Below are 26274 nucleotides of genomic sequence, written 5' to 3' on the forward strand. Positions count from 1 at the left end.
CTTAGCCTTCAGGTCAGAGGAGTCAGATTCCTAAGGACAGGATATGGAGTTCAGTGAGCGGGTGTTTGATAGACAATATGAAAAAGAAGAACAGGTACAGTGGATAGGAATTTGACTTAGTACAGGACTTAAAAACATTTGCTCAGCTAGTATAGCAACATATAACAACAGCAGAGATATATGTTGTGAGATTAAATAATTAAACTGTATCTTTCTAGCAAGTCTGTGATATTGGCAAAGGCAAACCTTATCTAACAGCAGTCAAACCAAGTGAGCAGGATAACACATTATAATTAGCAGCAGTGTCATTCAACAACTGTAACAAAATTAAATTATTTAGTGAAATGAATACATAAGCTAATGAATACTTATGTAACCACAAATAACAGAGTAAGAAAAAAAAACACGCTTCCACACCATTCAAAGCACATATAAAAACATTAAATGTAATCGCAGGGAAAAGGCCGAATTTAAATAGCACTACCATAAAACACTATGAGATGCAATTTGCTAGCATTACAGCGTGGGAAGGTACAAACCACTACTCGAATGTAATGGGTAAATGCTAGGCAGCGTTTTGTAGAGGAGGCGATTGTGTGTGTAACCGTTCGCATTCAGGAGCGTTTAGTTTAAATTAAGTGATTAAATAACTAGTCTGAACATTCAGCATTAACAAATCAAACAGCATTCAGCCATACAGAGGTTTTGTGGAGTATGTAGTATAAGTAGCCGCTTGCTTCAGGAGCATCTAGTTAAAATTATTTGCTAATTGAAGAACCAATATTTAACATAACAAAACAAACAGCACTCAACCATCCAGCATAATGTGGAGGAGGTGATTGTATCTGTAAGCGCTCACTTCAGGAGCGTTTATTTTGCATTATTAATTAACACAGCACAGAAGCACACAAATGGGGAAACTCTTACACCTGTTGGTGTTTATTAAATAACTTCAGGCTTAAGCAGCTATAAAACAAAACAAAACAAAAAAAACACAATTTAGTCTAATTGGATTTCCTTCTTCTTCCAGTTGCCCAGTTCATATTTTATTAAGAAATATGATTTTCATCTGCTAAAACTTGTACTAACTGTACTCAGTTTAGAGTGGGGGTTAAAATAAAATGTAACTACCTGCACCCAATAGATATGATGTTACTGGGGCTGACTATATGGGGCAATTTACAACTTACTGTTAGCTAACAATACCAAGGGGCATTAAAACACAACTGGCATAGTTTTATTGCTGCTACCACATGTGGAAGTATCAGTGCATCCTCATAGGTTTGTCCCTGACAGTGAAGGACTGGGTGTCAGTGGTTAAAAATTTTCATAATTTCCCATAAGCGCAACATGGATAACTGGATGGGGAACAGGAAATACACCCCTGGGATTCCACCTATGTCCCTGCTGGACAGAGGCATTGGGTGCTGAATTATTGGAACGTGGGCTAAATTCTTCGCTAGGCTTGTAAGGGCCTCAGGGCCAATAACCTAGTAACTTCTTATGATCCTATGATTAAGCATTAAACACCTGTTATCACTGTCCTGCTGGAAACAATGATTAATGCACTGTTATCTTCCTACCTTGATTACTAAAATGTCCTATACAGTGTGCTCTCAGATCCTGACCTAGTACAACTGTAGTGGATGCAGAGTTATGCAGCTAGGGTATTGATATTAATGTTATGCCATGCTCATATAACTCTGTTTCTGTGGAACTGCACAGGCTGATATTAATTGCTTGGCTGGCATATAAGAGCTTGTTTTTTACACAGCAAGCCTGCATAATGGGGTTCCATTTACTAAAAGGAGAGTTTGGTTCCCTATACTGTGATTTGCTAGCTCCAATCTGCATACGACAGGCTGCCAGTAATAGCAGAGATCTTAGCTTAGCTCATCTGTCTGTAGATCATTTGCTTAACTCAGGCTTTATGGAATTCACTACCTTCCTAGCTTTTGGCTTATGAGACTGAGTTATCTTTGTGTGTGTGGGCAGGACTATTAAGACATGACCAGCCCATAGCAACACTAAGGACAGTTATCCAAACCATCCACAGAGTTTTCATGGCAGAGATATGGGAGTAAGTTGTCAGTCTTTTCTTCCTGACAACACTCACCAGCAACCATAATCCTGTCTTAATGTAAACATTTGAAATGTCACAACCTGTTAGAATATGTTCCAAAATACGGAGGCTGAATGGCCAAAAGAACAAAATTACATATACTAAGTCTAAGATGCTATTTCTCAGAGTATTCCCTTTTCTCTGAGGTATGGAAATCTCAGAGTTGGTATATATATATATATATATATATATATATATATATATATGTATATGTATAGATATATATATAGATATATAGATATATATATATATATATATAAGTTCAGGAGGTATGGGGGTGCAGGGGTGCTTGTAGCCCCCCTGCAAAAAGAAGTTTTAAGGAGGGGAGTGATTTTTGAGATTTGCTCTTCTCCTTTTTTCTGTTTAGTATTTAATAAAACTCACACATACATACATAAACACACACACATGACTATATACACAAAAAGTCACATAACCAGACACATATATGTCGATGATGTACAGCTGAGATGTCTGATTGTGATCCAATGAATGAATTTATGCAATTAGTTACAACCACTGTAATGTATTTCAGGCCATTGCTGTCAAACTCAGTGAAAACTGTAACCAAAACACACACACACACACACACACACACACACACACACACACACACACACACACACACACACACACACACACACACACACACACACACGCATCCTTGTAACTGCTGGTACTGCAGTTAATTGCATTAGTCTTGTATCTTTATTTCTCCTGTTCTGACACTAGGTTTTTAAGAACTTCAGTTACAGAAGGGAAAGAGAATGGAAGGTCCTTGTAACCACTATTGCAGCAGTTACTAGTTTTAGTTCTGTTTTGATTTTTTTCCTCTCACTATGTAACAGTAGAATTTTAGCCATGATTAGTGAGGTTAATCAATATGGTAGCCTTTTTACTGAGAATTATAGTATTAATGTAGATAACAAACAGTAAAGCTTCAAGTACACTTTCTTTTCCTTCCAACCACTGTTATGTTATGCTCCTGGTCTTGCCTGTTTATCTGCAGTGGTCTCTATGGAAGCCATCATTTTGACTTTTCCTGGTTTCTGTTACTTTTTATTGTCCTTTCTTTTGCTTTCTTTATAATACAAATGCAGTTTCTGAAGACTCTCCTTTCATATCATTTGCTACTAGAAAAGTTAGATGTCTGACACTAGGGACTGGTTCAGACTTTGTAGCCCCAACCTTAGGCTGTATAACTTTCCAGAGCAGCTCTTCTCTCATATGACAGCATTATTTAGGATTCTTAAATTTGTGTACAGTGCTTAGACATGCTTAGATGTAAGCATTTAAATAAATGCTGGTTAACTGATGCCCCTGGAAATTATGGTTAGGTCATTACATGTAAAAGACAAAAGGCTTTTCCATGGTAATGCCCTGAATGTAGAATTACTCCCCATCACAATGAAAGCTATTACTGGTTAGAAAGAATTTAAACTTAAATTTAAGAATTTAAGCACTCTGCTTACGACTTTGACAAATATCCCCTTTCTGTGTAGCCCTGACATCTGATCAATGCATAATTTTGTTTCTGTAAATGGGTATGGATCCTGCTGAAGTAATAACAAATGTTTATAGCTGTTAATAGAAGTTTTGCAAAAGGAGAATAAATCTTTCCTAATGGATGGCCCACTGAAATGACAACATTATTACTTACTGCCAAGGAATCAAAAATTATTATATGCTTAGCAAAATGTATTTGTATGATTTTATATGATTCACATTGTAAGAATGAAATTACAATAAACTGAATGTGCTATTAATGACAAAATTTCTATGTTTTTGTAGTATTAAGAGTTTAACAACTTTTAATAGCTGACGCAACAATAAGGATTGATTGATTTAAGACTTACAGCTGACAAAATTGCAGAGGACTGTGTGTGAACTCATGATACAAACAGGAAGCTCATTCAGTAGGTTTGACATGTAATGGCAACATGTGAACCATTATCAGCTTGTTACTGTTGGTGTCACTTATTAAGTAGGATTATATGAACTGCCCATGAATTTTCTAAAGGTCCCATACTGTTATGCTGTCATGTTTTTTAACTTATAAACTTGGCACCAGGCTCGCTCTTGTCTTGTACTGAGGCCATCACTGGGTGTCAGTAATCACACTTCCTGCTTATCACAATGCTCATGGACAGTCCCTAGGCATGTACTTTCTTTATAAAGAAGAAAAGAAAGCCATCAAAGTGCAAGCTATGGAACTATCTCCCCTGCCTTCTGAGAACTACTGCTGAGTTGACCCTGAATATACTTTTCCAGATCTTTAAGGTCATGCCTTCATACCTGCCCCCTATGTGCCCCATTAACACTACTCCTCACACATTTTGAAGTCATGTTTACTTTTCTCAGTTTTTTTTCTTTAAACATTAATCTGGTAAAGGTTTGTCCTAATTATAAAGTTTTGCATCCCGCATTGTATATTATGCAGCTCAATCTTTTTGATAGGGAGGGGCACTCTCTTCATCTTGTTAATTTATTTTTTGTGTTATCAGTATTTTGTATTTTGGTGCAGCTTGCTTTGGGTTTACCTCATCACATGGCACGGCAGTGTTCTGCTTAGCTGTTTTGTAAAAGCCTAGACTTTAAAAATATTAGAATATTGTTTTTCAACATACTTATGCTGACTTAGCAAGTGTATGCTGAATTTGCTTGCCTATGTAACCTGTTAGAAGAATGAGCTCTTCTACCTTTTCTATGTACCTAGATAAAAGACTCTAAATAAACAGCTGAATTTGGATACCGGCACCTGCTGACCAGCAATAATAAACATCTAATGCATAGTAATATCCACAATCATCTTACAGAGCCTCATGATGTCCATTTCCAGCAGCTGTTATTAAAGCAGTTGTGTAGCAGTGTTATGGTACAAGTTTTCACCCCACTGCATTTACAGTGGGATAGCTGTGTAAGGCACAAGGTGGGATGGGTATCACCCCACTGCATTTACTCTTCACAGTGCAGTCCATATATTGTAGGAAGGCTGTGGGCATCTCACCATTCAACTGCTGTTATATTTGGTATTATATGACTCTCCTCTAGGGCGGCCGTGGTGGTGCAGTGGTTAGGATTGCTGCCTCACAGCAAGAGGTTCTACGGTTCAATCCTCAGCTGGGGTGCCTTCTGTGTGGTGTCTGCATGTCCTCCCTGTGGTCCCGTGGGTTTTCTCTGGGTGCTCCGGTTTCCTCCCACATCCCAAAGACATTCTGTACGTGGATTGGACACTCTAAATTGGCCCTAGGCATGAGTGCATACATGTGTGCCTTCTGTGGAAGGTTGGGTGCTGGGCTGGCAACTCAACACCATAAAACTCCACTGCCAATCATGAGCAGACAGGTGATCCGCTGTGGCGACCCCTAACTGGGAAAAGCCGAAAGAAGATATGGCTCTCCTTTCTGTGAACATGGTTTATACCAGCACCATCGTGTACATCTGGCATTCTACATTACATGTGTAGTCTGTGCAGAAAAGGAATGTGACACAAGCTACATATGTCAGAATAAACAAACTTGCAGTGGTACAGTTTGCATTTTATATTTCAAAGTATGCATTGTAGAAAGATCTCAAGCTTTACATCAGTCATTCATTTGCCATATCTGGAATCATATGACTGCCATCTAGCTCATTACTACAAATAAGCTAACGATAAATCAAAGATATTAAGGGGAATTGTAGCAAAATAATTATTCCATTCACTTTTATCTGGGAAGTGTATGTTTTTAAGTCATTCACTGGTGTTTCCTGGTTATCATGTAGCTTGATGGTGGTTTGTTTGTGTCTTTTGGCTTTTCCCGGTTAGGGGTTGCCACAGCGGAACTCCGGTCCGCTAATGATTGGCAGTAGAGTTTTACGTGCTGGCTTGCCAGGCCTAATGCACAACCTTCAACGAAGGAACGCCCATTCACGCATGTCGCCACACAGAAGACGCTCAAACTTGATGGTGGTGCTGGCTGCAAATTTGATTTCAGACTAAGGAATATGGAAAGCAACATTTAATATACAGCTGGTGAAAGGATTGTTAAATTCACATGCTGGGAATAAGAGCCACATTTCAATGCTCCATGTGGCCGAAGAGCAATGCAAAACTGAAGCCACAAATGGGGATGCAACTGTCATGTGGGTCTATAAAAAGCTTTATTGCTCACTTGGCATGTGATATGTGACTCTGTATTGCAACTTTTGCAGTTACCAATAGTTAATGTGAAACACACTAATGCTGTAATACTTATTTACGCTAACATATGACATTTTATAGAGCTGCTGTTTATAATTTATTTTGACTTCTGGATAGAAATTTGTATTTATTTTATGCTGCATGTTGGTAGTGTCACTTTGGGCGATTTGGAGTTGGATTGTCTTACTGGGGTCACATTGCAGGACCTCTCTGGAATAGGCGGTATTTGGTTCGATGTTTCATAATGTAGCCCTTGTGGAATATGAGAAGCACAAGATCACGGCAGCCTTTAAAGAATGATCTGGGCATTGGGATGCAGAAAGCCACAGATCTAGTGACCTGCCAATACAGACTTTCAGTCCTAAGATCCTGAGCCCCATTTTGAAGTGTGATGTATGGCACTAGGCTTTTAGTGAGAGCTTTCTATGAAAGTCTGCAGTCTGAATGTTTGGATGTTCATTGAAGAAGAAGGTTTAGGCTATGAGCTGCTAATGTGCTTCATCCTGTACTCCTTGGTTACAGTGCTTCACTCTTTGCTCACCTGTTATGATTCTCAACATGTCACTACACCACATAGGACCACTGGGTCACCCTTCTGACTAGTAAGTTTTGCCAAGTTAATAAAGGAAATAAATAAAAATATGACAAGGTGCTGAAATTGTAGTAATGCATCAAATAATTTGATGTTCATGTCCTATAGTAAAACACACAAATTACACAATATGTTTGCTTCCTAGCTTTTCATTTCCATGTCATATGAATCCAAATCCACAGCTACACCTCACCATACATGTGATTTTGCAAAACATTCTGTAATCCAATATTTCAAGTGTAACTCTGCCTTTCCATTAGAAATATTGCTGCACACATCAGCATTATGTTACCTTTCATAAAAGACTCTGAATAACTGGATGGTTACTGTGAGATAACCTGCGCCTGTAAAAGTTGTTCTAACTGAATCACTCATCCATAGGCCTTCACTCTTAGACCACCATGTCAATATGTCCACACATGAGGCATTGAGCCTTGTATCCCAGTGACTATGCATGCATAGATAGTGTCCTACACCACAAATCCTACCCTTATATACACAGAAGGTGGGAAACTTTGCACCCTCTCTTTGACCCTCACCTCACCCTGTCTGTCTATCTATCTATCTATCTATCTATCTATCTATCTATCTATCTATCTATCTATCTATCTATCTATCAATCTATCTATCTATCTATCTATCTATCTATCTATCTATCTATCTATCTGTCTTTCTGTCTATCTAGCTATCTATCTAGCTAGCTAGCTAGCTATCTGTACATGTATGCAGTCCTTACATCACCCCGTGCATGCTCACACACACACACACACACACACACACACACACACACACACACACACACACACACACACACACACACTACATATAAACACGCACATGCATGTGCACACAAACAAACACACACACTCACACATACACATGCTAAATATAAACACACACACATATGCATAGTATACACAGGAGTGCACATACATGAGAACACATACAAATGATACAAATGTGTGTGTGTGTGTGTGTGTGTGTGTGTGTGTGTGTGTGTGTGTGTGTGTGTGTGTGTGTGTGCATGCGTGTTTATATGTAATGTGTGTGTGTGTCTGTCTGTCTGCCTACTCTTGGATGTGCACTTCTGTAGGAAGTGTTCATGTGTGTGCATATGTGTATGTGTGCGCACGCGTGCGTGCTCATGTGCATGGACTGTTATCTATGTCTATGACAGATGCTGCATTTATGACAACTTATTTGCACTTTAATTTTGTGTTTTAGGCTATGAACCTGCTGCAGGATTTGTTGAATGAAATTAGTGCCCTGCATAAGTCACGAGAAAGCTTGGAGGGAAAAATCAAAACAATCAAAGAGTTTCTTGATTCGGTGAGTAACCTTATACTTCTGTTTCTTCTTTTGTGCAGAAAGTTGCCTGAGGAATTCCATTGTATGCATTGTGTTCAGTATTTAAGAGTTGTGCATGTGTCTTGAAAAGTATGAAAAATAAAACATACTGCTTGTAGGGGGCTTTACTGTGGCAAGACATTATGTTCAGGACAGCAAAGTTGAGACTCCAAGTAACAGAAACACAGAGCAGATGTATAAAATCCAAAGTTTATTCCAGAACCACAAAGCTTTTGGGGATAACCCTTCTTCAGTGTGCATATAAAATTACAATCTCATGACTGATTAAATAACTAACAAAACCACATGACACTACCCCAATCATGAATACAAAATTAATCAAGCAGTTAATTTAAAGTAAAATCAGCATTTTATAAAAGATAAAAAATATATATATATATATATATATATATATATATATATATATATATATAGATATATAGATATATATAATTTCAAACCTGTTAGTGGCTACCTGTTTGAATGAATATGTACTGTAGTCCATTCTTTCATGGAAACACATTTTATTTACAGAAATGGAAACCCGAGCCATGCTCAATTCAAACTTTTGTGATACTGTAGATATCAATGTCCATCAGGAGTAGGCCTGTTACAAGATTGTCTTCTTTGTTACTAGGTTTCTAACATTTATGAATGCCTTCCACACCTCATTTTGTTTATATTTTTTTCTAATTATCTCATGTCTGCAGAAAATTAGATTTTGTCTGTACAAGACTACTTAGGGGTGAAAAGGCATTGCCAGTGAATGAACAAGACATGATCACAGTAAAAATAAATCCTCAGTTTTAACTGATTTAGAAACAGTACATCTAAAACTCATCAGCAGAGATAGAGGCTAACATCCCCTCCACCCACACTAGGGAGGCAAGCCTTCCTCACTTCTGTAACTTATAACTCCATGGTCATACAACAAAGGAGAAAGAGAAACTCATCAAAACAGCACACACAAGATTTCACATAAGCAGTGATCTTCCTATGCCTACATTTCATGGAGACAACCTAGAAACAAAACTAATTTTTACCAATTGTTATTAGGCAGTTAGAACTGAATCAACCTCCCATCCAATACATGTATACCCCTGGAGGAAATAGATATAGTCCATTGCTGAAATGCAGACTGAGAATTCAAACATCCCCTTTGAAGAGGTCAGACACTGAATCCCGTTTGTAACACCACTTTCCATTCCAGTCACAAATGGTGACATTTTGCGTCACAACTTTAGAGCCATTCATAGTAATGGGATTATCTCATTTAGCCCGTAGATGCTTCTGTCACTGGCTAATACATGTGAAAGAGCCACCATGTGCAACTGTGTTTCTTGTAGGCCACAGCACCTATGACTGTTAACATCATGTGGGCAATTTCCATGTCCTACTTTTCATTGTGGTCCTGAAGTCATTTTATCTACTTCTCTTGTGCTATATTTTAGCCCCAGACAAACAGGTTACAGTTACTTTTTCATTACAAATCCTTATGAGGTAAACATCAGTTCTGTGACATCACTGATTGCATAGGCATTACCACTGCAAGCAGTCTGCTTTGTGAACCTTAAAGATCATCACACTTACCCTCAAAAGTCCAGAGTGGTTTTTAGCCCAATACAGTTGTTTTTTTCTATTATATGCTGAAATCATACGCAGAATAGTATTTCCATCATTATGTATGATTTTTTCAAAACTGGATCAATTTCCAGTCATGTCATGGAATGCTGTGTTGACCCACATCATCACGCCTAGCATAGTGATGATGTGAAGTTGGGGTTTCCGGCTGACCTACTCTCACAGAAAACAAACCAGAATCAATGGCTATAAATAACAAAATAAAAAATAAAAATAAAATAACAAAGTCAGAGAATGGCTGCTCCGAAATGTTTAAGAGCTGTGTTCACTAAGTACTTTCTGAGCGGCTTAAACTTACTGCTATAGCCAAGAGCCATGAGCAATAGAAAAGGCAGAGAAGGAAAAAACAAAAGAAAAAGAAAAAAAGACATACCCACTTGTCCTCCATTAAGTACACATGTACTTTGTAAGGGAGAATGGTATGGCAATGTAAAGTGGTAAAAAAAAAAAAAAAACGTAATACTTAGTCTCATGGACAGAAGCTGAGATAGGAGAGCTTCCACCCCAAATGCATGTCATAACAGACCATCCAACAAAGCCTCAACTCCACAAAATGTGACAGCATCAGCCATGACAATGTGGCATAGTCCTATTTCCACATAAAATTGTTATTTTGTGTGAAAATAGGATTAGACTAACCACAAACCGCCACCGAACTTCACAAAATAGTGTAAAATGAATGCAGATGCTGCATTCATTTTTGTGTCAGTTTACATGATCTTTAAAGGTTTCTGTTTTCAATGAATATTCCTAATTTTATAAAATATATTTTTGTGTGTGTGTGTACATCTAGTGTGTGACTTCTTTCCAGCACTCAGAAGCATTTTGTTATCTTGAGCATCCTTTTCAGGACACAAAGGGAACACCATTTATAAATTTGAAAGCTTGGTGACTTAACTGCAAATTAAAAAGGGGGAGTGTCCAGAAATAGCAGGGGAATAAACAGAACACTCTACGAGTGGACATGTGGTAGTCTGTGTGTACATCTAGTGTGTTATGTCTTCCCAGCATTCTGCAGCATACCTCTCAAAGAAATTTGGACAAAGCCATAAATAATGTGGTGACAAAAGCCCCCAAATAGGGTTACTTTTTAAATATTGCTCTTAGAAACTTAGAAAATTGATAGAATAACAGGTTTGCATTAGCATGATTTTTTTCTGAAGGGTATGATGTCAGAAAGTCAAATGTTTGTCATTATTTTCTGACTTCAACCCTCAGTGATCTGCCAATGATCTGCCAGAAAACCACAATTTTATGAGAAACACACCAAAAATATAAGTAAAAAATAAGGACATTATGTGAAAATGTCTACAGTCAAGAGATATGTTCTGCAGGGTGTTTTTCTCCTGATTCTCCTTTTAAGCATACAAGAGGAACAAGGAGAACAAAATGTATACATTTGAAGGGTTTGAGTGTTTCGGTTTCTTAGCTGCAAATTAAAAAGTGGGCCGTGTCCAGGAAGAGCAGAGGCATAAGCAGAATTCTCTAGAAGTAAACACGAGAGCGCAGACAGGGATTGCATATATGTGACGATGGGAAGATACGTTTTTTTCATCTATGCATATTAGACATGGTAGGCATGTTGGGTAGTATGCAGTAGTGATAGTTATAAGACTGAAAGTAAGTACTTTATTTTTCTTTTGTTTGGAATGGAAGAAATGGTTGGGTTTTGTTTAAATGACCTACTTCTAAGAGGTTATTTAAGAAAATGTTTAAAATGCTTGATGTCTAAAATAAGTATTACATGTTTTATAGAAAGTAGTGACTATTGTAATAACTGCACATCAAAGAGTTTTGCTGGGGAAAAGGAACAATACAATCTCTTTGCACCTCCTAAAATAAAAAAAAAACCTCAGAAACTTAGATTGAGATTATTAGCTATTTTAAATCAGTTCAAGCAGAAACAGGGCTACTGAATAAATAATAAATAATATGGAACTAGATCAGTAGTGCAACACAATGTGATTCAGGAACATTTCCAGTATTGATTAATATTGAATGTGTTGACGCATGCATACAAACTGAGGTGCATGCTGATAATAAACAACAAGGTGCTGCTCAAGGTAGGAGGATCTAGAAATGAAGATGGATGTAGTGGTTATTAGGTCCACTGGGAAAGTAGTTGATAGTTTAAAGTTAAGTTTACAAGTAAAAAATTTTAGTATTGAACTGCATAATAAGCACTTAGGGAGTGAAATAGTAGAAATTCAGATGGAGAATAAATTAACTCCAGTTACAAAAAAAAATGCAGGCATAGTGCACTAGGGGGACGTTTACAACATGTTTAAAATAAAAAGGTGACAATTCTGACACCAAACTGTAGCAAAGCAAGTAAAAGAGCTGAAAAAATTCTTCTTATTGGTGACTGTATGTTGAGAAGTAGAGTTAATAGAAGTGCAGTGACATTACCATCTCTAAAGGAATGTAAATGCTTGATATAGAAGATAGCATCAAGAAAATATATAAGAAGAGACTCAGCTATGATGTTATAATAGTAACAGATGGTAATAGTAATAGGTAGTAATAGTAACAGATGGTAATACCGATGTTGCTAGAACAAATGAGGAATCTTTTCAAATGACTGTGAGGCATACAACTGAGTTAAGGAAAACTTTAGGTTTTGAGTTGGCTTTTGGAGACATTCTACCACCTCGTTTTCAAAAAGCCACAAGATTATGGGCAAAACAATTTAAATAATTTTTATTTATTTTATTTATTTATTAACATTTGATTACTGGGAAAACCCGATGGGGTAGAAACCCATTTTCAGCATAGGCCCATGGAGAAAAAAATTAAAAAAAAATAATTATACAATCTTCAAAAATAAAACAAAAACATCTGCAGCTTAAATAATTATAACAAATTAGACATAATGTAAAACATTGATTAATAATTGATACAAGGTATATGATAATCATTTAATATTTAGAGAAATGTTAGACATCTTTTAGAGAAATTAAAGGCAGGTTGGTCTAATGCAAACAGGAATAAAATATGAAGTGAGGGGAAAACAAGCTTATAGTATATTTAGAGAGAAAGTCAGGGAAGAGAATTAGATAGCAGTAAGGAAATGGGAGAGTAAAAGTGTACAAGGAATGAAAAGGTACTCGTTAACATTTAGGGATATAGTTTGTCCTGGTTGTGAGCAAGAACAGAGCCAGATTTTAGCTAGGAAGTCTTTCGGAGTGGTTTTGAAAGATTGGAGGGAGGGCATAGACCTGATGGATATAGGTAAGGAGTTCCAAACCTTGGCAGCCTTGTACGAGTACAGGCAATGCCCAGCCGATTTGCTAGGTCGGTAGACAGACAGGAGACGCTTTTGGTCATTGGATTGCAATGACAAACTGGGAACATAGTTGTGTAGAATGTTTTTTACTGCTGGACAGGCAGATGGAGGCTTGATAATTTTATAGGTGGCAATAAGTTGTGTATATGTTAGTTAATGTGATAGTTCTAACCAATTTAGGCTTTTCAGTGTTATACAGTGGTGGGTTCTGAAATGGCTATGTACTGAGAATTTAGCAACTTTGTTATAGCATTGTTCTATTTTGCTAATTTTTGGAAGTCTGGATGTTACTAAGGATGGGAGCACTATAAAGAAAAGTTTGCTAGGAGATAAGTAGTAGCAAGTGTAGTCTTAATTGCATCGCATCCCTAGTTTAAGATTTTTTGTTATGCAGTTTTATATTTTCAGGTCAAATACTAGATTTTCATCAGCTATGACAACTAATAATTTGCTACAAAAAGTGACTTAAATGATTGTATTATCAAGAAAGAGGACTTTAAATTTTGTTTATTTTTTTTCACGAGAGAAGGATTTGGGGAAAAAGTTGTAGTATGATCTTTTTGGGGTTGAACAACATGAATTGTGAGTTAGGAAAGTCATGTTTCAGTGGCTGTTAAAGCTTCCTGAGTAATTTTGTGGAAATGTACAATGTTGTCAGATGTGCAAATGACAGTGGAATCACCTGTGTATTGCATTAGGGTGGCTTGTTGTGTGAGAGAGTGTTGGTTAAAGAGGAGGGGACCAAGAAGACAGCCTTGTGGTACATCGGTGGTGACTGTGAGGTAAGGAGAGAGTGTGGAGTGCCATTTTACTGATACCTATTGAACAGGTAGCTTTTGAACCACAGAAGAGGCTGAGAGAGACCTAGTGAGGACAACTGAAGCAGGAGTTTGCTGTGACAAAATGTGTCAGAAGTTTTGGACAAGTCTCAAAATAAGAAAGAGACTAGTTTGCCATTATCTCTCGCCTTATGTACAATATTTATATAGGTTAGTAAGGCAATGCCCTACAATATGGGTTAGTAGGGCATCTTCTCTTCTCTAGCTACTTTCCCCTTCAAACGTCTGCCTTTGGTGATGTGCAAGAGCCATTAGTGATTATTTACTTTGGTATTAGATCATTTTTGCTGATAGAAAAATTATACTCTTCCTTGCCACCCCAACCTACTGAGCAAAACATCCATCAAAGCACAGCTGAAGCTCCATTTCTTCCCCAAAATAGAGTCTGCATTTTCTGTAAAATACTTGTATGCTAAAGTATGTGTAACCCACTTTTACATTCCTATTTATAACTGCTTGTGTAAGGCTGCCTGCACATCACTGCACCTATCTCCTACTCTACTTTCTGCCCTTACTCTACTGTCTCCACTTAGCTGCTCTCCCATATCTTTAGATTACCTACTACCTATCCCTATTCTGGATGCTGTCTTGTTCTTGTTCCTAACTGTAGCTAGCCCCATCAAATTCTACGTCCTAATTTCCCTGCAACTGAGATTTACCTGACACCTACTCCTATAGAAACTAACTACTGGTCACTGCTTCCTTGCTTTTAATAGCTACTGCTTACAGTCTAATAGATTGTTTCTGTTGCTGATCCTCACTTTCAGGTGTAGCCCTGCTCCATTCACCCTCACTACACTTGGGCTCATTTCTCTCCCCTACCCTATCCCCTTTCCCACCCACCAACTATGCCCATAATCTTATAGTCTGAGAAGACCCCATCCACAATCAACTCCCAATGAATCAAACGACTTCCCATCAAACTAACAGCACAGTTTCAGATCTGCCCACTCCCCAAGGGATAAATTTTAATCAAACCAAACCTAGCTATACTCTAGTCTCCCTCCCCCACACTACAATGTTCCAAATCTCAGATAATATTTTACTCTCATCCTCCATTGTATTCATAGCACTGTTATTTTTAAGCTTAGCCGCAACACTTACAAATATAATAGCCATAACCAGGTACTCTACAACAACAGCCTCCATCAACACACCCTAAAAACAAAGTCACTACTCCAATATATCCGCTCAACTATTTTTACTATCCTCTCCCGTACAACCCAAAAAACAAAATAAAAAAACAATATTACTATCAAACCTCATTTTATTGCCCTAAATCCCAACCTCAAAACTAAGTACAAATCGCTGTACTCCTACCTAATTCTGAAATTACTACACAGTGGTGACATACACCCAAACCCCAGACCAAACACACAAGCAAACTCCAAGAACATAAACCTATTCAGTATCAACTTAAGAAGTATATGCAATAAAATAACCGCCCTGCATGTTAGGATAGAACAACATCAACCAGCTATATTAGCCATAACAGAAAACTGGCTACACCCGAGCATAAAAGATATTGAAATTCTACCCCCTCAACTTTGCCATGTACAGAATGGACAGGCCAAAAAAAGAAAGGTAGAGGGATACCTCTCTTTTATCCCTCCATACTCAACATAACTCTATACCCTCACAGTATAAGCAAATTCCATAATGTCAAAATACTAATAACCACCCTAAACCTTAATAACGCTAAAATAATCTGTATCATCATAGTCTGCATCCCACCCAGAAAAAAAAATATGCCATTCCTGTAAGATATACTGTCCTGGACTACTGAAAACATCAAGGTTGAAACAGTCATCCTAGGTGACATTAATATAAATTGGCAAACCACTACTGCAGACTCCTCTACCACAAGTATTAACCTCTACAGCTTTAAACAACTCATCACTGACCCTACCAGATTCAGCAAAGACTTTACTGGTCACTCCACATTAGATTGGATCCTCATATCTCACTCTACCAATTTCTCCTCCTCAGGTACATTCTCAGTTTCACTAAGCAACCATCTTCCAGCCTTTGTCATCAGAGCCACAACCTAACTTCCTAAAAAATACTCCACAAAAACAGTAAGAAATACTACTAGACTTAACCAACAAACACTCAATGATCTACAACTACAGTGGATATAAAAAGTGTACACATGCCTGTTAAAATGCCAGGTTTTTGTGATATAAAAAAATTAGACCACAATAAATCATTTCAAAACTTTTCCCACCTTTAATGTGACCTATAACCTGTGCAATTCAATTGAAAAACAAACAAATATGTTAGGGGAAAATATAAAAAATAAAAAATGTACAATAATCTGGTTGCATAAGTGTGCACACCCTTAAACTAATACTTTGTTGAAGCACCTTTTGATTTAATTACACCATTCAGTCTTCTTTGGTACACACCTGACATCAATTAAAAAGACTCTGATTAACCTCAAATAAAGTCCAGCTGTCCTAGTAGGATTTTCCTGACATTTACTCAGTTGCCTGCTACAGCAAAAGCCATGGTTCACAAAGAACTTACAAAGCATCAAAGGGATCTCGTTGTTGAAAGGTATCAGTCAGGAGAAGGATACAAAAAAATTTCCACAGCATTGGTTATACCATGGAACACAGTGAAGACTGTCATCAAAAAAGTGGAGAAAATATGGGACAATGGTGACGTTGCAAAATTGATGAAAAGACAAGACAAAAACTGGTCAGGGAGGCTGCCAAGAGACCTACAGCAGCACTGAAGGAGCTGCAGGAATTTCTGGCAAGTACTGGTTGTGCACTATATGTGACAACAATCTCCTGTATTCTCCATATGTCTGGGCTATGGAGTAGGGTTGCAAGACGGAAGCCTTTTCTTACACAGAAAAACATCCAGGCTCGGCTAAATTTTGCAAAACAATACATCAAGTCTCCCAAAAGCATGTGGGAAAATGTGTTATGGTCTGATGAGACCAAGGTTGAACTTTTTGGCCACAATTCAAAAACGTACATTTGGCACAAAAACACTTCACATCACCAAAAGAACACCAACCCCATGGTGAAGCATGGTGGTGGCAGTATCATGCTTTGGGGTTCTTTTTCTTCAGCTGGAAATGGGGCTTTTGTCATGGTGGAAGTAATTGTGAATAGTTCCAAATACCAGTCACTTTTGGATCAAAACCTTCAGGCATCTGCTAGAAAGCTGAAGATGAAGATGAATTTCACCTTTCAACATGACAATGACCCCAAGCATACATCCAAATCAACAAAAGAATGGCTTCACCAGAAGCAATTTAAAGTTTTGGAATGACCCAGACAGAGCCCAGACCTAAATCCAATAGAAAATCTGTGGGTGATATGAAGAAGGCTGTGCACAAGAGATACCCTCACAATCTGACAGATTTGGAGCGCGTTTACAAGGAAGAGTGGGCAAATATTGCTAAGTCAAGATGTGCCAAGCTGATAGACTCCTATCCAAGAAGACTGAATGTTGTAATTAAATCAAAAGGTGCTTCAAAAAAGTATTAGTTTAAGGGTGTGCACACTTATGCAACCAGCTTATTGTATGTTTTTTATTTTTATATTTTTCCCCTAACAGATTTGTTTGTTTTTCAATTTAATTGTACAGTTTATAGGTCACATTAAAGGTGGGAAAATTTTTTAAATAATTTATTGTGGTCTCATTTTTTTATATCAGAAAAACCTGGCATTTTAATGGGGTGTGCACACTTTTTATATCCACTGTAAATACTGACTGGACACCCTTAAAAACCCTACCCCTCAATGATGCTGTACAATGCTTCAATACCACCTTCCTGAACATAATTGATAGTCTCGCCCCTGTAAGAACAAAAAGAGTAAAGAAAACAAAAACCCCATGGTTAACCCCTAACTGCATGAAACAAAGAGACACAACATGGAATAAATGGAAATATAACAGAACCCAGCAAAATCTCCTAGACTTTAAAACACTATGCAATAGAGTTATCAAACTAGTGGACAAATGTAAGGAACGCTACTACCCAAGCCTCCAGCTACAAAACAAACATAACCCCCCCAAAAAAATGTGGCACTCTATAACTACCCTCCTCAGCCCAGGAAAAGGAACACTCCCCTTCACTCAATGGCCTCTCCATTACAAATAGAAAAGGAATTTAACAAACATTTCATAAAACCCATGTCAGACCTACTCACCTCCAAAACTAACTCAGGACACCCCCACCTAAACTTACACACTAATCACAATAACTCAACATCACCCAAACAGATCAAGTCCATAACTTCACCAATAACCAACAAAACAACCCCAACACTACTTTCTCCATTCAACCCTTACCCACCTCTACAATAAAAAAGCTACTGCTCGAAACTAAAACCCAGCTCCACATCAGCTGACAACCTCCCATCCCAATACCTGAAACTCGTGGCTGACTCAGTTGCATATCCAGTCAGCATTTTAATAAACAGATCACTCAAAGAAGGCACAATCCCTACAATATGGAAAATGTCACACATAATGCCAATTCGTAAAGGAGGACACTCCACATAAATATCCAATTTCTGCCCAATATCATTTCTATCCCCTTTATCCAAAATCATGGAAAGTTGTATTCACCAACAATTAATGAATTATCTACTCCAAAACAACCTACTCACTCAAACTCAGAACGGCTTCGGGACAGATCATAGCACATCCATTGCACTATTATCTTTCATAAACACAATTAACAAGGCCAGGGATGAAGGTTATTTAGTACGTGCAGTATTCCTGTAGCTTTTAAAAGCCTTTGACACAGTTTCACACACTTTACTGCTAGACACACTGTCCAACCTAGGATGCTTCATTACCACACTTGATTGGTTCCAAAGCTACTACATGATCAGAAGCAAGCAGTCAAATGGTCTATCCAATTCTCCCCCTTTCTACAAAACCCTACAGGAGTCCCCCAAGGTTCCATCTTAGGACCCTTACTATTTAACATATTTACCAATAAGCTACACACCTGCTCTCCCCCAGGAACATTAATTCAGTATGCAGATGACTCAACCTTAATCTGTACCTCTATTATTCTCCCAGAACTGCTAATCAAATCCCAGTAATCATTCACAGCAACTGAATCCTGGCTCACAAAGACCCAACTCTTTCTAACCCCCCCAAAACATAACATTATAGTCTTTCACCCCAAAAATACCACCCTCAGCCCAGAACAATTTAATATTCTTGCAGCTGATAAAACCATCATAGAAAATATACAAGAAACTAAATTCCTAGGTGTTATTATCAATAGTAAACTCAACTTTTACCTTCATATCATGCAAAAGATCAAGAAGACACACAAAAAACTAGGACTCCTCTACAGAAACAGACAATTCCTTACCACTTCAACCAAGACCACCCTGGCTAAAACCTTCCTGCTTCCCTCCCTATTCTACAGTTCTTGTACACTAACCAATCTACAAAATTCCACCAAGATTAAAATGGAACAATGCTACAATAAAGTAGTAAATGTTGCAACAAACTCCAACTAGTGTACACATCACTGTATACCATTGAAAGAACTAAATTGGCTTGAACTATCAAACCAGCTTGCATACACACACCTAACTACAATTCATTACCTATTCTATAGGCCCACTGCCTATCCTGCCCTAGACAACCTAGGCAAGAATTACAAACACCTAACATTAGGCTAACTCCAAGCCTACCTCCCTTTAAAGCCTCCCTAAAAGAACACCTAGACAAATCATGGTTATGCACATGCCTTACTCCAGGCTAATTCACTTATTTCCCTCCTTACTAACCTCCTCCTCTTAAACTAATCTGTCAACTATCACAATAAAGTGGGACTTTCAAGATGGTTGCACATTGCGTAACAGCTTATTTCAAGTGCTCCCAGTGTGAAAACAAAAACTCAGCAGAGAAGGCCAGCAGCTTTGTCTTTATGGACACATTTCAGTAACTGGTTACCAGGAATAAAGAAATACAGAAGACCTGAAAAAAATCACCTACAAAAAGTGAGGAAGAAACACTGACTGGAGAAAGTCCTGCAGCTGTTCAGCAAAAAGCAGTGCAACTTTCAGACATGACTTCCAATACCTTACAGGAAGATATAAGACAACTGCATACAGACCTGGTTAAAATAAACAAAACACTGATGGAGTATATCAACACAAACAACAAAAGGCTGGAAAGAATGTAAGAAGCTTTAAACAGATATTCAGATGAGTTGATAAAGCTGCTAAAATCAGGGGTCAAAATGAAGAAAAGGCTGGCTGAATATGAGACTGCTCAGGAAGAAATGTTTCAAAAATAATAAAATTAGAGGACAGACCATGAAGGGAAAACTTCAGATTTTCAGGTATACCAGAGAAGCTGGAAGGAACAGACTGCATTAATTTTATGAAAGCAAAAATAAGCAACTGGACTGATATTCCACAACAGGAGTTCTTAGTTGAAAGTCCACATCATGTTTATGCTCCAAACCTGACTATAAGAAAGCAACCTAGACCTTTAATAGTAAAGATGCAATCCTACCAGCAGAAGGAGTTGATTCTGACAAAACTGTGGCAGAAGGACAAAGTACTAAAAGTGGGAGACAGCAGAGTGCTTGTGGAGAATGATTACTCATTGTAAACCAGGGAGAAGAGAAGCAAATTTATTCCATTATTCAGGAAATGTCAAGATGCAGGCCTGAGATTCAGACTGCTGCACCCAGCTGTCTTCAAGGTATTCTTCCTTGGAGGGACAAAATCATTTTTTGATGAAGTACATGCTAAGGAGGAAATACAAAAGTTTGTCCAACAAAAAGTAAGCTGTGAAACAGATTGAGTTTCAGCATCTTGTTCTACTGATAATAAAGACCACAGAGGGACTGTACTTGTGAAACCTTTTCAAAATTTTCAACGGAAAATGTTGGAGAGAAGGAAGTGAGCATGAGAGTTGACTAGAAGAATTAAGAGTATGTCGGAAATGAAGCAGAGACAGGATTTCAGAGATGAACAGTAATAAAACCAATAACTTAATATGGGATTACAATGCAATAATTATATTTGTGAAATATGACAGAACAAGAAAATCTGGAAATATTGGACTTTTTCAGAATTTGTTGGACTTGTTGGGACTGTCAAGCATATGCCCTATTTCATGTCATTAATATTCAGAAAAGTGCTTTGGGGAGGGAAGAGGAGGGAGAAAGTTAACTGTAAGTAAAGATTTTTTTCTGTGAGTAGTACCAATTTTACAAAATGTGGTTTTCTTTACATGCTATAAAGTAAAGCTTTTTACAGTTATTTTTAGGTGTAATGGGGATTGTAAATAGGTGCTGATTCTTTCTCCCTTCTTTTCTTTCTTTAGAGGGAATGACAAATGTTAAAGTATTGCAGAACAGGGGAATCTCACAGAGCAAGAAGAGAATCAACTGCAAAATGCTAGGCAGAAAATAAGGGATTACCGCGATAATATGCACCAGCTTAGAAATATTGCTGTTAAGTAACTGTTTTCGATAATAACACTAGAGCACAAAAACGTTTAGCACAACGACTCAGGCAACCGAAAGAAGGGGCTGTCGCCAAACTTGGGAACCTATAACAATAACAGTAAGAAGAGATCCTGTAGAGGTATTAGAAATATTTTGGAAAGTCTGTGAGAGTCACTATAAATCAGAGAAATATGAAAATCAAGAAAAGATACAAATGAAAATGTTCATGGAAGAATTACATATGCCAAGGTTAGAGGTAGATGAGGCTCAATTATTAATGGTTAGGATAGGAAGAGATGAGATAAAAATTGTGATGTATAACCAATCTGTAGGAAAGTCCCCAGGAATCGATGGTATTCCTGTGTAAGTTTGGAAGCTAGGAGGAAAAAACTGATAAAGATCTGGAAGGTTTTGTTTAATAGTATCTTAACAGGAGAAGTACCACTGTCCCGGAAGAAAGCAGTGGTAGCTGTAATACCTAAAGAGGGTAAAGATCCACAAAATCTAGCTTTATACAGGCCCATTTTGATACTAAACCATGGTTATAAAGTGTTAATATCTATAATGGCTAAAATATGGCAAAAGTAATGCCAAAACTGATAGATATGGATCAATGTGGTTTTGTGGTGGCGAGGTAAACATTTGACAAGATTAACAGAACATTAATCCAGAGGGAAGCAGAATGTAAGAAAATACCATTGTTGACTAGTAAAACATATAGAAGACTCTTCAGAGGTCACTTGAATGGATTTTATTGATCACCATACACCCAAAACACTCCAGCTATAAAAACGTACAAAGAATACAAAAAGTCCATAACATCAAAGTACTTAGCACTTTCACCCTGAATCACTTCTGGGCATCTTCAGAGTACTAATAAATTATGCAGCCAACATCAGATATATAGGTATGTTTCTAATTACACAATGCCTACCATTGATTAATTAATATATTAATAATGTTTTAAGTTATAAAATAGTTTGTTTTTAATATAGAGTCACCTAATTTGTATTCATAAGGTATTTTATAATATATCTAAACATTTTTATATTCCTTATTTACATTTTTATCTTAATTAATTGTACATAGTGTTTACACTATTTTTAATAATCATCACAACTTTACATTCATGAAGCATTCTTACAACTATTTTTAATTACTGTATTTTTTATTCTAAAATATTATATTTATGACAACTTTGATATTATTGATTAACAGAGCGTTTATTTTCTTAATTGTATTGTATTGTTCATAATTTAAACAAATGTGTTACGTTACAACAAGTTTATAAAACATATATATATATATATATATATATTTTAAAACATTATTAATATATTAATTAACCAATGGTAGGTGTTGTGTAATTAGAAACATACCTATATATCTGATGCTGGCTGCATAATTTATTAGTACTCTGAAGATGCCCAGAAGTGATTCAGGGTGAAAGTGCTAAGTACTTTGATGTTATGGACTTTTTGTATTCTTTGTACGTTTTTATAGTTGGAGTGTTTTGGGTGTATGGTGATCAATAAAATCCATTCAAGTGACCTCTGAAGAGCCTTCTATATGTTTTACTAGTCAACGCAGTTCGTGTTTTACTTGAGAAAATACCATTGTTGTTGGTGGATCTTGAGACAAAGAAAACTTTGACAGAGCAAGCTGGGACTATGAGGAGGGCAATGGAAGCATTTGCATTTCCTGAAAAAAATATACAGTTGATTAGGAGGATATACGAGGGATTGGAGGCAAAAATTAAAGTGGGTAGGGTCCTCTCTGATCATTTCTGCTTGAGCATAGGAACCAGGCAGGGGTGTCTTCTTTCCCCTTTATTATTTACATTATATTTAGAACCATTAGCAAAGAAAATAAGGGACTCAGAAATTCAAGAATATAATTGGTGTGGTAGTCAAGAAAAATTGGATTTATTTGCAGATTATATTATTTTATACATGACAAAACCAGAAAAAGACATTACAGTGTTGTGGAACATTTTCAGACAGTTTCAGATCTTTTAGGGATACAAAATTAATGAAGCTAAAACAAAGGCAATAGCGGTAAATTATGTGCCCACACATGAACTGGTAAAGGAATATTTATGAGGACATGATAAAATGAAGTATTTAGGAGTATGGATTAAAAATGGTTCTAGTGTGGCAGCTAAGGATATGTAGGAAGATACTAAACAAAAGATAATACAAAGCGGAGAAAATTGAAGCTTTGTTATATGGATATGGATAGTAACATACAAGTAGTCAAATGTTTTTAGTCTCTTCAATCATATACACAGATTAGGCATATTTGTATCAACCAGAGGAGAAGTTGTGGATAGCAAGTAATAGAGAGTTCTAGGACTTTATCTTGGAGGGGAAGGCAGCAAGAGTCAAGTGGGATAAGCTGATTCTTCTAGTAGAACAGTGCAGATTGGGATTACCCAGTTTGAAGGGGCATTTCAGAGCTACACAGTTAAGACTCCTATACATAGCAGAAGCAGAAAACTATAATTCAAAGTAGAAAGGGATGATGATGAAACAGGGGGGAAGCTCAAGAAACAAGGAGAGACTGGGATTTTGGATATAGGCCTTTAAGGAGAATAACAATAATCATACAGAATATTATATCCATAAAGAAGCAAAAGTATTCAAAAAACTAAACTAACATGGGAATGGAGAAAGGAAATTCTGCCGATAGGGATGACTGCAAGTAGGGATACAGACTATAGACAAGAGGGGGCTGGAATTTAATGGAGAAAACTGGCAAAGGAACTAAGGTATTGGGAGTAAATAACTAAAGAGGGAAAGATGATAGAATGGGAAGAAGCCAAGAATTTATTTGGACTGCAGTTTAGAGATTGCCTTCCCTATCAGGGATTGATATCAGAGTACAGGCAAAGAGAAACAAATAGGGGAGCCCAAAATGAAAGAGCAGCACTAGTAGAGTTTATAATAGAATATAGAACTGAAGCTGCTATTAAAAAAGGAATAATTAGTAGAGTATATTTTATGATAACTATAAGAATCAGAGGAGTTTAGAAAAGATTGGGAAGAGAGATTGGATAAGCAATTCACAAATAAAGAATGGGAGGATATATGTATGCCTCACAAATGTGCAACAAAAATCTAGAAGATTTAGGATTTTTGCCTGGAAATGTTTACATAGATATGTTTATACCCTATGTAGATTCCAGGGAATTTTTGCTCAGGCAGACAGCAAATGTTGGAGGTGTGAAGGGGAAGAAAGAGATAATCGGGAACATATTTTCTGGGAGTGTGGAGAGTTGGCAGACTTTAAGGATTCCCTGTAGGATGTACTGTCAGAGATGCAAACTGAAAAGGGGAAAAAGGTTTTAAAGAATATATTTCATCCTGCAGTCTTCAACAGTAAACGCTCTCATTTTTTCATGTTCAAAGAGCACATATCAGGAGATTATGCTGGTTCATATTTTGTAAAATGATGTTCTCTTTTCCACACGATTACATTTCAATACAATGAAAATATGGAACAAGACTAATATAATCCTGGCAGCATTAAGGACAGTTATAAAAATGATGGTATTAGTTGAAAAGAGTAATTTTTTATGTGAGAACAAAGTGAAGTTTGCAATACACTGCATGCCTCGTATGAGGACTCTTTCATTTTTTGGAGCATAAAGTTTTCAGGGCAGAATGCCCTTACTTACATTAACTATAATTATTAGACCTCTTATAGTTTATGCACTCCAGCTAAGTAGTTTATTGCGATATTTGCTGTATAGTGCTGCCTCTGCTGTTGGATTTATAGATGTGCAACACTGCCTTTACTTTTTAACACTATTTTATGCAAATACATCAGTGAGACAATTGTAAATAAATAGCAACAATAAAAAAATGACTTCATTTCAGAATCAGTGAATCCACAAGCAGTCTGTACCATATCAAAAAGCAATATTGGAACAGTGGAAGTCTGTACACCACACAGTGGCTCCTACTCTTCCTTATAGGATTAATGGAAAGTTTGAAAGTTGCACCAGTACTGTTTTAACTTTTTTAATTAGGTTGGTTGCTGGATATATTTTTTTACTTTAGCTGAATTGTCTTTTTAAAAATCAGATTTTCTCCTAGAAAGTCTTTTATAGTTAAATACGGTTTTCCATGGCTTGTTAGCCTTGTTCAGATGATTCACATGGTATGCAAGGTAGACCATCAGCTCTTGCTTTTAGATGCAAACTAAGAAAGTACTATGAGATTATGGATCAATTTTTTTTCTGTTTAATCAATTATTGTGTATTATTTGGCATTGGTGCAAGTAAATAATGTAGAAGGGGATGCTGAAAAGTTCTAAGCCCGACCAAATAGGAAATGATGTGGAGCCATGAAACACAAGTTATTCAACATTTTCTTCCTGAAGTTCAACACACTTGGCACATCTTGTCTGAAGTTTCTGTAATCCTGCCAAAAAAAGTCTGAGGTCTGGTCACTGAAATGTGCTTCACTGCTGCGATCACCTCTGAATCACTCGAAAATTGCTGCTCTTTCAAACTCATTTTAAGGTTTGGAAACGGGAAATAGTCAGATGGAGCAAGATCTGGTGAGTAGGGTGGATGGTCTACGTACTCAAACATCCATCATTTTGCCAGCCTTGTGAACAGGTGCATTGTCTTACAAAAAGGGAACTCCTTTCCGCAGCTTCTCTCTTCTTTTTTTCTTTCAATGCCTCCTCTAATTGGCACAGCAAGTTACAGCACATTCTGCATTAACTGTTTGTCCCCTTGGAATACAGTCATTACAACACCTTCCTGATCACAAAACACTGTAGCCATGACTTTTCCT

At 37.1% G+C, this 26274-nt stretch overlaps 1 protein-coding gene across 1 annotated transcript in view; it reads left to right on the forward strand.

Moving 5' to 3' along the window:
• Positions 1-26274, forward strand: part of LOC122799160 (uncharacterized protein C16orf96 homolog) — a 791156-nt gene that overhangs the window by 264920 nt on the left and 499962 nt on the right. Inside the window, exon 2 of the mRNA XM_044068046.1 lies at positions 8122-8226. Within this exon, the coding sequence (XP_043923981.1) occupies positions 8122-8226 (105 nt within the window). The remainder of the gene's footprint in view (positions 1-8121; positions 8227-26274) is intronic.

The sequence above is a fragment of the Protopterus annectens genome, chromosome 4.part0 (assembly GCF_019279795.1).
Source record: "Protopterus annectens isolate FY-2018-M chromosome 4.part0, PAN1.0, whole genome shotgun sequence".
Lineage (NCBI taxonomy): Eukaryota > Metazoa > Chordata > Ceratodontiformes > Protopteridae > Protopterus > Protopterus annectens.